Source organism: Pogoniulus pusillus, chromosome 4, assembly GCF_015220805.1.
Source record: "Pogoniulus pusillus isolate bPogPus1 chromosome 4, bPogPus1.pri, whole genome shotgun sequence".
Classification (NCBI taxonomy): Eukaryota; Metazoa; Chordata; class Aves; order Piciformes; family Lybiidae; genus Pogoniulus; species Pogoniulus pusillus.
The window spans coordinates 39,584,295-39,595,882 of record NC_087267.1 but is presented as its reverse complement, the minus strand read 5'-3'; the positions used below and the strand labels follow the sequence as shown (position 1 = coordinate 39,595,882).

At 48.6% G+C, this 11,588-nt stretch overlaps 1 protein-coding gene across 8 annotated transcripts in view; it reads right to left on the bottom strand.

Moving 5' to 3' along the window:
- Positions 1-3,019: 3,019 nt before the first annotated feature.
- FRMD4A (FERM domain containing 4A) overlaps positions 3,020-11,588 on the bottom strand; it is a 424,512-nt gene continuing 415,943 nt past the window's right edge. For 3 of the 8 annotated variants that reach the window (XM_064142606.1, XM_064142609.1, XM_064142613.1), the window contains 3 exons: positions 10,370-10,466; positions 6,694-6,804; positions 6,522-6,592 (listed from right to left, as the gene is read on the bottom strand). In XM_064142606.1, coding sequence (XP_063998676.1) covers positions 6,696-6,804; positions 10,370-10,466 — 206 coding nt within the window. In that variant the 3' untranslated portion in view covers positions 6,522-6,592; positions 6,694-6,695. Of the gene's footprint in view, positions 6,611-6,693; positions 6,805-6,866; positions 8,655-10,369; positions 10,467-11,588 lie in introns of those variants that run through there. The other 5 variants (XM_064142610.1, XM_064142607.1, XM_064142608.1 and 2 more) reach the window with 5 other exon arrangements.

Below are 11,588 nucleotides of genomic sequence, written 5' to 3'. Positions count from 1 at the left end.
TTTGCAGCCATTGCTGCAACAGGAAACATTTACAAGACTGCAACTTTATCCCTCTCCCCGCTCTGATGAATTCCTGAATGCTTTCTAAATCTTCCTCCTGGCCTTAGTTTTGAACTCTTTAAATATCTGAGGGACAATAACATTATCATTTAGAAGAGCTCTGATTTCCCTGGAAAGTGCAGCTAGTGAGTAGCATTGGTTTAAAGAGCATTGTAAGGAACTGTAGTCCTTAGGGCATCTGTAATAGTATTGGGTAGGTTTTTTCCCTCCCACTTCAGAGCTAATTGTTGAGGAGAATTTTAATGGTACCCAGAGAAGGGATGCACCCCCTATAGGGATGTGAATTTGGGTTTGGAATGTTTTGGTCTGATCAGGTTTGAAAGAATGTAATTTAAGCAATGTCTCTCCTTGCTGACAGTTGCCCTGCTTGGAAGGATGCCGTGGTGGAAGAACTTCATCCCCTCACTATGTGTGGAATGGTGCTGCACGGGGAGCCGAGGCACTAAGCAGCCCTTTCTCACGGTGGATCTGTGTAAGAGCTTCCAGCTGTCCAGCACATGAGATCCTGCGTCGGTCCTTGGGGGATCCAGAGTGTGGGGGATGCTGCTGGAGCAGCTGCTTTGCATCATCGCTTGGAGGCTCGTTGCAGGTGGATGGCCCCAGTCTAGCAGACCGTGATCAAATAGTTAATAATGCCTGTTAGCCAAAATAATCCCAAACCCACCCCAGTCGAGGTGAGGGACGAGTGGGTGTGGTGCAGCTGTTGCACTGCTTGGCAGGTTTTGTGGGGAGGGAACGTTTCAGTTCAGTGATTTAGACTTTTCCCTCTGGGCTTTGCCAGATGTTTATTTCTGATAATTCCTTGCATTGGGCGGAAATAGCTGAATGCCAAGACTTGTAGCCTTAGGATGAAGTCATGCCTTCATTATAGTGATGTCTGGGGTGGTTTGGAGACTTCAGTGCCCCTACTTGCAGCCCCCTAGCCCTTCCCTAGCCTGGCGGTGGAAGGGGCTGTGTGAGGTGGTGCTCCCCTGCCTTGTGTTGGTGTGACCATGCCCCATGGTGGTTAAATGCTTGTAATTCCTGATTTGCTGTTGGCTTGCACTGCTGGAAGGGCTCTTGAGAGGTATTGGAGAACAGTTTTTTTTGTTATTGAGGACCTGGCTTCCTCTCCTGCCTATAGATCCAGTCTTGCCCAAAGAATGAACCTTAGATGTAAGTTTGCAAGTTTGCAGAGGACACCAGACTGAGCGGTGCAGTTGAAACACCTGAGGGTTTTCAGCCATCCGGAGGGATCTGGACAAGCTAAAGTGGGCCCTTGTGAGCCTTAGGAGGTTCAACAAGGCCAAGTACCTGGGTCAGGGTAATCCTTGCTATCAATACAGGCTGGGGGATGAAGAGATTGAGAGCAGCTCTGCCAAGAAGGTACTGGTGGATGAAAAGCTGGACATGAGCCAGCAACGTGCCCTTGCACCCCAGAAAGCCAGTTGTATTGAGGGCTGCATCAAAAGCAGTGTGGGCAGTAGGTCAAGGAAGGTGCTTCTGCCCCTCTGCTCTGGTGAAGCCCCTTGTGAAGTGCTGTATCCAGCTCTGGGCGCCTCAAGAAAACAAAAGCATGGACCTCTTGGAGTGGGAACAGAGGTCACAAAAGTGATCAAGGGGCTGGTATACCTGTGAGGAAAAGCTGAGAGAATTTGGGTTATTCAGCCTGGAGAAGGTGCCCAGAGACCTGATTGTGGCCTTGCAGTACTCGAAGGGGGCCTGTGAGAAAGGGTTTATTTTGGATTTACTGCACTGTTTTTTTCCCCACACAGTGATGCTTGGGTGGTAGTTGGGTTGATGCCCAGTGGTGCTGAGGAGTTTGGTGCGTGATACAAGAGGTGTCTGAGTGGAAGGTAGGTCTCTGCACAGTGGGCATAAAGAGAAAGAAGTGTTAAAAGCTCTGCTGGGCGCAGAGAAGTGCACACAGTTGTGTGGGGAGAATGTGGAGCTGCCTTGCTGTTGTGCAGGGCATGCTGGGGACTGCAGGGGTTTCCGCTGCCCATGGAGTGAAAAATGGCGAGAGGAAGGAAGCAGCTTCCCAAACCCCAAGGTGCTGGCATAGACCCTTCTGAGCTAGAGTGCTCTGTGTGTGTGTGAGTGGGGTCTCAATGCTGTTGCCTTAGCAAGAGAGATTAAACCAGGAGATGGTGGCTTTTTCCAGGAACTTCACCCAGGGAGCAGGCAGTTCCTAGGAGTGGCCAAGGTGAGAGCTGGTGTTCAGGGCTGTCCTAGGGACCTTGGCATTGCTGCTGATGGCCTCCTGTCTCCTTAGCATCGAACTCGTGTAAGTGCAGGGTTTCTGACTCTGGTACTGCAGTGGGACATCCGTCACAAGGTGTCTTAATGCCCAAGATGTCTCCTTGGCCCCTGAGACCAGTGCTTGAGACAATACATGATAGAGCAAGCAGGGGTCTGTGGAGGGCAAATCCCAAAGGACCTTTGAAGTATAGGCATTTTAAAGGGAATTGCTGTCTACAACTATCTGAAGGGAGGCTGTAGCCAGATGGGGGTTGGTCTCTTCTGCCAGGGAACCAGCAACAGAACAAGGGGACACAGTCTCAAGTTGTGCTGGGGGCGGTATAGGCTGGATGTTAGGAGGAAGTTCTTGCCAGAGAGTGATTGGCATTGGAATGGGCTGCCCAGGGAGGTGGTGGAGTCGCCATCCCTGGAGGTGTTGAAGAAAAGACTGGATGGGGCACTTAGTGCCATGGTCTGGTTGATTGGATAGGGCCAGGTGCTAGGTTGGACTGGATGATCTTGGAGGTCTCTTCCAACCTGGGTGATTGTTTGACTCTATGAATGCCTCATGTCTCCTGTGGTCAGACCCCTGACAGCCAAGGAGCGGGTCCCTCCTGGAAAGCCTATCCAGCTGTGCACACAGAGGTGTGCCAGAGGCTGATGTCCGTCTGGCAGAGGTGCGTTTGCCAGGGTCCGTGCTCCCGAGGCGCCGCAGCCGCTGAGCAGAGCACCGCAAAGCTTCATTTTGAAAATGCTTTAATAAGGAAGTGTTGACAACACCGTTTTGCAAAATGTAAAGGTAACTATACAAATTCTTAATACAAAAAGAATAAATTAAAAGCAGATCTTTCTTAATTCTGCACTGTTTTCTACAACATACATCTTTTTTCTTTTTCCTTGATTACAGCTGAACAGAATCCAGTAAAATCATTTTCCATGCTCTAAAATCAATTTCAGGAGAGACCTATTTTTCCCCCCTCTTTTTTTTTGTTCTTTAAACTAGAGAGTCCATTTTACACAACTTGTAATAAAACTATTGACATTAATATATATGTAAAACTTTACATCTAGTTAACTAAGCAGTAACTGGTCATCTGATAGCACCTGAATGGGGATTGGCTATGCCTGAAACTAAAACTAATACAGAGTGAAAACAAATTGGACTGGTTCAACATTTTCAACACTCGACTGCATATAACAGCATTAAAAAATAAACCCTGCCTCCCAGCCCTGGCTCCTGGCTGGACAGAGGCAGGACTGAGAACACCACGGTGGCAGATGAAGCCTTGGAAAATAAAAAAGTCCAGGAGGGGTGAAGTTGGTAGTCAAGTGCTTGTCTAGAATAGCTATGTATATACCCCTCCACCTTATACTTAAATATGTTAATCTCACATGATTAACATTTTATGTACATTTGTGTTTAATTGAATTGAGCTAAACAGTAAAACCTGTTTTACTTAATCTGTCTTTACTACCAGACTGGCTGCTCACCTGTGCCTTGATTGCAGAACAGAAAAGCAGAACACAAAAGCCAAACTCAATCCGTTTCCAGAAAGCTTTTTTCCTCTACTCCAGCCTGTTTGCACTTCAGGCTAACCAGTTATTGTTTGTTTCCCCCCTCCCCGGCCACCAATTTCAGGGCTGCCACCTTTTAACCTTTGCTGCAAAACTGCAGGTCTGATCTTGGAGGAATTAATATTTCTTCCTGTAGTGCCCAGAGGCCTCATAGTGCCGCTGTTGTTGAATTCTTTTTAATTAAAGAAGGTACACAGGAACAAAACAACCCCAAACAACAAACCAACTAAACCAAACAACCCAAAACCACTTACCAGGGAAATTAAAAAGAAAACAGACAGTTGCTCAGAGCCCCTAAAAATCCGTGGGCTAAATTACTTGCTCCTGCTTAATTTGGTTGGGCCTTAATCCTTTCAATTTAGCTACCCAATCTTATCAGTAAATGTCGCTAATCAGTGCTGTCTCTTATCCAGCTAAGAATCCAATTAGAAGCTTGAAATAATTCCCCTATGGAAGACCGCAGAGCACAAAGAGATGGTGAAAACAGCGTCTCGCACCTCCAGATACAGGGCGCAATCTTGCCGCTCTTGGTCCTTCCAGCAGTCGGTTGGTTACAAGGCTTCAGGTACTGTCAGAGGGGTTGGTACTCCTGTGGTGCTTTCTCCTCCAGGTGGACCTGGAGGTCCAGGAGCAGGAGATTTGTGTGGCTACCTGCAAAAGCCCCTTGCCAGTATACAAAAGGATGCACCTTTTCCTTTTCCCTTCACGTGTGTGAACATGAAAGGGTTTCCCTCCTTGCTCTGCTGTGCATTTCCCTGGACAAACAGCAGCCTTTGCTTTGCTGTCCTCATCTTCCTAAGGCCACCTCCCTGCCATGCCAAGGATGTCAGACAGAGCTCAGCAGGTGGGCACAGGGAACCAAAGCAAACGTTCCTAGAATGTGTTGTGGAAGGCGTGGGCCACTCGCCTAAGTGTTAGAAAGCCCATGGTCCTTCCCAGCCTGATTGCTCATTCTCTCTCACAACCTGGAATGCAGTTTTCTGGCAATCTGAATACCAAAAGGTCTGGCAGCCCCCAAGTCGTGGTGTTTAATTGTCAGTGTTTTGTTTTGCCCTACTTTGTCTGGTAGACGCTGTTGTTACTCTTGGAACACACACACACACACTCTCACACTGGGTTTCCTTCTCTTTTTTGTCTTAAACTATCGCTAACTTCAGTTTCTGCTTTTCACAGCGTAACCCCCCTCCGGCCGTTCCTTTTAATGCCTTTCCCATAGGAAATCATCGTTTGCACGCACAAACGGGGGAAGGCTGGGCACCTCCCCCATCTAGTGGCAATAAAAACAGCATAGCACCGCAGTGAAGGCTAGGCGTGCCAGCTTCAACATCCACCTAGGTTGTGCACTTGTTTGGTACAAAAGTGTCTTTGAGGCCTTTTAAAGTTCCATGGCTTGACATGTATAAAGCATTGCTCAAAAGTAAGTGTAAACTTGCAGCTCCTTCCGTGACTCTCATACCATCCCTTTTGGTGTCCGCAGGCAGCTCTCGTTCGTGTCCAACGCCTCACTCTGCTGCTTCTCTTTCACTCCTGGTGGCTGCTTGCTTGTCGAGGAGCCTTTCCTTCCTGACAGACCGGTTCTCCCACACAGCCTGTGCCCTGACCAGCCCTTTGCTACACTGGTGCTAAGGGAGGGAAGATGAGTGAACAGATATGGTGATGCAGCTTCACTGTGCCATGTGCTTTCCCTTGGACTTCACCTTAACGCTCTGTGCAGAACTCAGAATTTATTGGCTCTCTCTGCTTGTAGAAAGGAGGTTTGGCAATTTCTGTCTTCATCAGACTACTAAAAAGCAGCCAATGTGACCTCAACCTCTCTGTGTGCCACCTGTGTCAGCCACAGGGCTGCTGTCAGTACTTGCCCCTGTTTAGATAATGCCATTGTAAACCTTGTTTGTCCAGTTTAATAGTAGCCTGTAGACAGAGATGCTGTGATACCAGCCCAGACATCCAGGGTGTTTTTCAGTACGGTGGGTTGTTTTACTTGCTTGTAGGTGGGCTCAAAGCAAAGAAGGAAATGCTGTTTTACAGGAGGTGGTCGAGTCTGCTGTTAAGTTAAATGAGAGAGGTTCTTGTGGCTAGAACTTGCAGAACAAAGTCATCCTGACAATGATGTGTGGCGATCTTTGGCAGTGCAGGTCTCATTGTGAGACTGACACATCTCTGAAGTGATGGGATTTTACTGTTTCAGGGCTAAGACGTTATTTCCTTAGCCTCTGTCCTGTTTTAATCGCCCTCCCCCCCCTTTTAAATGAATGCTCTGTTGGCTTCAGATCGCAGGTCATGGAACTCTTACTGCTGTTACATGCCGTGGAACAATTAGCTTTGTTGTAGCCTTGAAAAGCTTCCCCTGTTTCAAAGGAATGAAACGTTTGACTTGCTGTCTGGCTGCAGAGGTGGCTGCCCATCTGCACGGCTGCCCTGCAGGCTGTGGGAGGGCCCTGCAGCAGCCTGTGCTGCAGGCCGTGGTGGATGTCTCGGGGCCAGCGTTCTGTAAATGTTGCCTTGAATTGCATTGTGAGAAAAGTGCTTAGAGCTGAAGCTGGTGCTGGGTGACAGTGCATCTGGGTAAGGCAAATGAGAGGCAGTGAGGTGATCTCAGAATGGCATTGATGTGATTAACTTGAGGTCAGGGGTTCACACTAGAGTCCCAGGCTTGGCTTTTTCCTGCCCATACCACTGGACGTCTGCTAATTCTGGATAGAGGGGAGAATCCAGGAAACAGCTATCATTGTAGGTTCTGCAGGAGAAAGGAAACCTTGTTAAGACAGTGAGGGCTCCTGGAAAGTTCAACCACGGGTATAAAATACTGCATTTTGGGTGGGAACATGGGGTTTTCACCTTCATGCCCTGCAGGTACTCCCCAGAGCTGACAGCTGGGGTGGGCTCAGCATGCAGGACCCTGCTTTGACCCAGTTTGGTCTTGCCCGCACTCCTGTTTGGCCCAGCAACCTGATGGGTGTGAGGAGGTAGGAGAAAGTCGAGCTTTAGCAGCAGCCTCTCCACAGCCAAGGTGCCCTGAGTTTTGACTGCTGGAATGGCAAGAGGCAAGAATTGTGCTTTCAGCCTGCAGCTGGCAGGATGTGCTATAAGAGAGTAGAGCTTGTGGCTGCCCCTACTAGCTGTGTCCATCTCACCACAGGATCTATCTGACTGCCTCTGCCTTCTCTGTGTGGCCTTTTCCCTCCCCAGGTACAGCAGCAGCCTCTGCCTTATCTAAGGGGCTCTGTTTTGCTCTCCTGCCTGGGGCAGAGAGATTTTCAGCAAGATGCTCTCCAAGGAGCAAGTCTTAAGAGCAGCCCTTCTGGGCATAGACTGTATCCAGCAGGGCTGTGGAAGAAGAAGGGTGGTGGTGCTTTCCTGCAGCAGTTCTCCTCGGGGCAAAGGCTTGTGCATCACCTGGCAACCCCAGAGTTGTATGTCTTTCCAGGGATGAGCTAAGAATTAGGGAGAGGGTACCAGGACAATGTGGAAAATACAGTTTGTCCTAAGTAGCCTAGTTGTCATCTTGGGGTACTTCTCCTGAGAAGCTACTGCTGCTTTTGCTGCCTCACTTTGTGTTTCCCTGCACAGAGCAGACCAGGTAGTTGATGGGAATTTTCTTTGCTATTTCTCTTTAAAGCTCTGATCAGGATCTGCTCCTGGCTTAGTCTCCAGAGCTTCTTGCCAGAGGAAAACACTGAGGCCAAAATCTGGTTGATGTTTTGGAAAGGGACTGCTGTATCTGTGTAGTAGTATTCAGAACTGATGTCTCTCCCTCACACTTTGATTTTAACCAACTTCCAAATTAGAGGTTGGCTTGAGGCCAAAAGTGGGAGATGCATTTTCTGTCTGTTTGTTGTAGGATTCTCACTCCTTCCTTGGCTCCCTGTCCACACTGCAGGACTGATCTCGTTTCTGATGCAGTCTGGCAGATCCTGCTTCCTTTGTCCTGATTTACACCCGGGACCAGTGTCTGGGAGGAACCTGAGCAAGGGCATCCTCCTTGGCATGTTAAAGAGGCTTTTTTTCCCCAGCTCTCTGCTGGACTGTGGAGGCTTATGGGTTATCTCTAGAAAGCTAGGCTTGAAACACTCAACAGATCTGAATCATTGTAGATTCAAATGAAAGTGTCAGCCATGGCAGTTTAATTAAAATAGAAATACTCAGGATTTTTCTGTTCCCTCCACCCTTCCCCCTCTGTCTTCCTGAAGGAACGGGGCCAGGGTTGCTCCTTGTTCCACGAAACCTCACTGCTGCTCACAGCTTTGCTCTGCGGTAGGTAAAGAGGAGAAATGGGTGCTTGGCGCCATGGCTGGAGCACTGCTTGGCTCTCAGTCTAGGTCCTCTGAGGTCCCCATTTATCCAGCCTTACCCCCCCTGCTGTTCTACTCCCGGGCTCTTCTCACAGCACTTTGTCCATGCTGCTTTGCACTGTCTCCAGCCACAAATTTGTCACTACCACATCTCTCTGTGCCTGTTCAACCTCTGTGTGAATTGAGAGTGGGCTGGCCTGAAGTCCTCTTTCACAGGAGAAAGGGCCACAGCCACAAACTTGATGAAAAGGCACAGAGAGGACTTCGAGATGCTTTCAAGTTGTTCTTCCAAGAGCTGAAGGAAGCCTTGTTGCCAAAACCCAAGCAGACAAGCAAAAGGGCTGCTGCTTGGGCCAGCAGGGTGCCGGTTATTCGCTCTGTGTTCCCAGACTGTAAGGCAGAAGGATGAAAGAACAAAACGTTCCCTTACTATACCTCTATTCATCAGTACTTTGGTGGGTTGGAGACTGAGACTCATCCATAGTGGGTGAGTTGTCTGTTGTTTCTCTGAACAAAGGAGAGCAAAAAAAGGAGGAAAGAGGAGAGAGGAAATGTTAAAGAAAAGAAGTGACACAGACATTGTTATGAGCTTATTAATCCAGTGGGGGAAACAAGGTGTTGAATCATCTTTAGAGAAAGTTAGTGACACAAAAACATGTTGGGGAGAGCTGTCAAGCATCTGAGTCGTGGTGGGAGGACACAGCTCCCTGCTGTCCTGCAGTGAGGGATTTGTGCTGTGCAGCTAACGTGAGACTTGATCTGCCTCTGCCGTGGTTCTACACACCCCTTAGGTTTTATGCTCACGTGTGAAGTAAGTGCAGATTTGTCTCCACTTCTCTTTGCAGTGGTTGTTGGTGCAGGACCTATGTTACAATCTAGATAACTTCACTTTCACCCCCTGAGAACTGGACTCGGTGCATGTTTGCTATGAGAGACAGGGGCAGGAACTGTCTTCAGTGGAAAAATAAGGAAAGTAGGAATGTTCCACATGGATTTCTCATCTGGCTGCTCAACAGTTTTACTTCTGATCATCGTGGCGGTATTTAGAGGAATTAGGATTGGAATGAAAACTAAGATTAGAGTCTAAATTTAAACCCCTGAGGGTGGAAATCTGAGTGTACAGTGAAGATAGAGCTGCCATCATGCCTGTCTTGCTATCTCTTGACTTTGCGTGAACTGAGACCAGTGAAATTCTCCTGTTCTACAGCTGGAGGCACCTGCAAAGACCATGTGAGGCTGGACATCAAATGCATGAACTTAAAAGCCAAAGTCGGCCTAAGGGAGTTGCAATTATGATTTTCCTCATCTCCATTTTAAAGTGCAGTCACGAGCAGTGCTGGGGCAAAACCAGAGGTCAAACCTGGTTATAGGTGACCAAAGGAAATGAAAAGAGCATGAAATTTTCCAGTGGCTGCACAGTGCTATGTTTGCAGCTGGTCCCAGTTCACAACTCTGGACCTGTTTTCCTTCTCTGGGGCCTACAGTATTGTGAGGTCTGCAGTCTAAATCTCGGTAGCTGATCTCACCAAACTCAATTTAGATGCAAAAATCTGGGATGTGCTGAGTTAAATAGGATCTGGAAATGGTCTCTATTTCATGTGGCAGGAAAGAATTACATGAGATCGTTAGAGAATACCCATGGGAGGCTTTCTGTTTACTCTTGAGCTCCCTGCCTCACAGAGGTGCCAAAGAACCCAACAACTGCATTTCCATGAGTAATGGCTACCTGCACATCAAAGCAAGTTAAGTTAGTGGTAGCTGAAAGAAGATACACTTGATAGTCATGAAGACACATTGCTAGGAAAACCCAGCAGCAAAATGTGATTGTTGCACACACAGATAGGGCAGGCACCTAACCTTGCCTTTACAGCGAAGGGCTGCTTGGTCTAGACGGCTGCTCAGCAAGATCAGCTGTGTCGACACACAGAAGACTGGAGGAAGGAGACTGTCCAAGCAGGAAGAACCTGCGAGGCTTCTTTCTCTGCGCATCTGGCACTGCCTGAAGCAGTGCTGCTGGGTGTGGATGGCATGGCCATGTTTCGGTCAGCCTAAGCTAGAGCTCCACCTCCACAAGAGCATGGGTCAGGGGCTGAAAATGCTCTGTGCAGGTGTAGGCTATGAAGCACCTGGAAGCTGTTCACCACAGCTGTGCTCTGCCTTTGCTTGCCTGTGTGGAGATTTTTCTCTCCAGCACTAAGCAAGGTGATCCCACAGACACTCACCCAGTCTGCCACGTGAGAAGGTGGTGGGGACTGCCTGGTGGCGTGGCTGCCAGCTCACTTGAAGGTGTTGAACTCCTCTGGCTGTGAGGTAAGGCAGCTGGAAAACAACCAAAGGGTGGAGAAAAAGAACCAGTGAGGTGAGGGTGCAAGGGTCAGGGTGGGTCAGAAATATCAGCTGCTTAGACCAGCAGAAACATGTCCAGCTGTGAGCAAACACAGCCTGGGAGTCAGACCTCATCCTGTTCCTGGGTGGCTGTGCTCAAATGCAACACAAGAGCAGCCATCCTACTGCTGCCACTGCTTCCTGTGAGGCAGGCTGGATGTGGCCTCAGCTCTTCAGGAATGCTTTGGTTCAGCCCAGCCTCCAGCTTAATACAACCACCCAGACTCTTCTTGAGCCTGCCTAGGAAACACCACACTTTGCTTAGCATGAAAGCTAATTGATTTTGCTGTCTCCTGAAACAGCTAGGCCTGGCTTGTGCATCTCCATGAGACCTGAACTGGAGGTGCTCAAGCCTGCCCGGCTCAGCCTACTGTTTCCAGGGTGGAAGAAAATGCTCTGTGTCCCTAGTAGCCAGAAATGGCATTGGTGAGAGTCTGGACAGGTACACTGCTTGGTGTGCAAAAGAGGAAGACAACTCTGGAGATTTCAAAAGCTACAACTACCTTTCACTGTGCACTGGTGTGCGCTGCAGTCCAGCGCTGCTGCCCCTACTGCTGTGGGAGCAAAGGAAGGCTTTATCTTCCCTCACTGACGGTAGAAGCAAGCTGGACTGAAGATGTACCACTGGGAGTTTCATGTGTTAGGGCTGAGCTAGGAAATCCACCCGACTAATCCTTCTTCCTCCTCAAGTCCATATAGTGTTGATTGCTCCTTGAAAGTAATATATACCTAGAAGGGTGATTCTCTTTGAAGAACAGGGCAAAGGCCAAAAGACCTATCAGCTAAAGCTGCTCCTCTCAAATGATCTATGTTTCTACCTGCCATCCTCTTCTGCACTGCTAAGTTCTTTGCTATTTGAAAAGAAAACCAAATTTTAATCTGCTTCTTGGAGTCAGCAGCCCCTGAGGTCAGCATCCTCCCACAGCTGTTATTGGGAGCTGACTGAAGGCAAAGCCAATCTGTGCTGCCAGCTGCTCAGGACCACGCTGGGATGACTGAGCACACTTTACCACTGTGCTGCTACAGTTATATTTAGACCCAGCTGGGTGGGGGGAT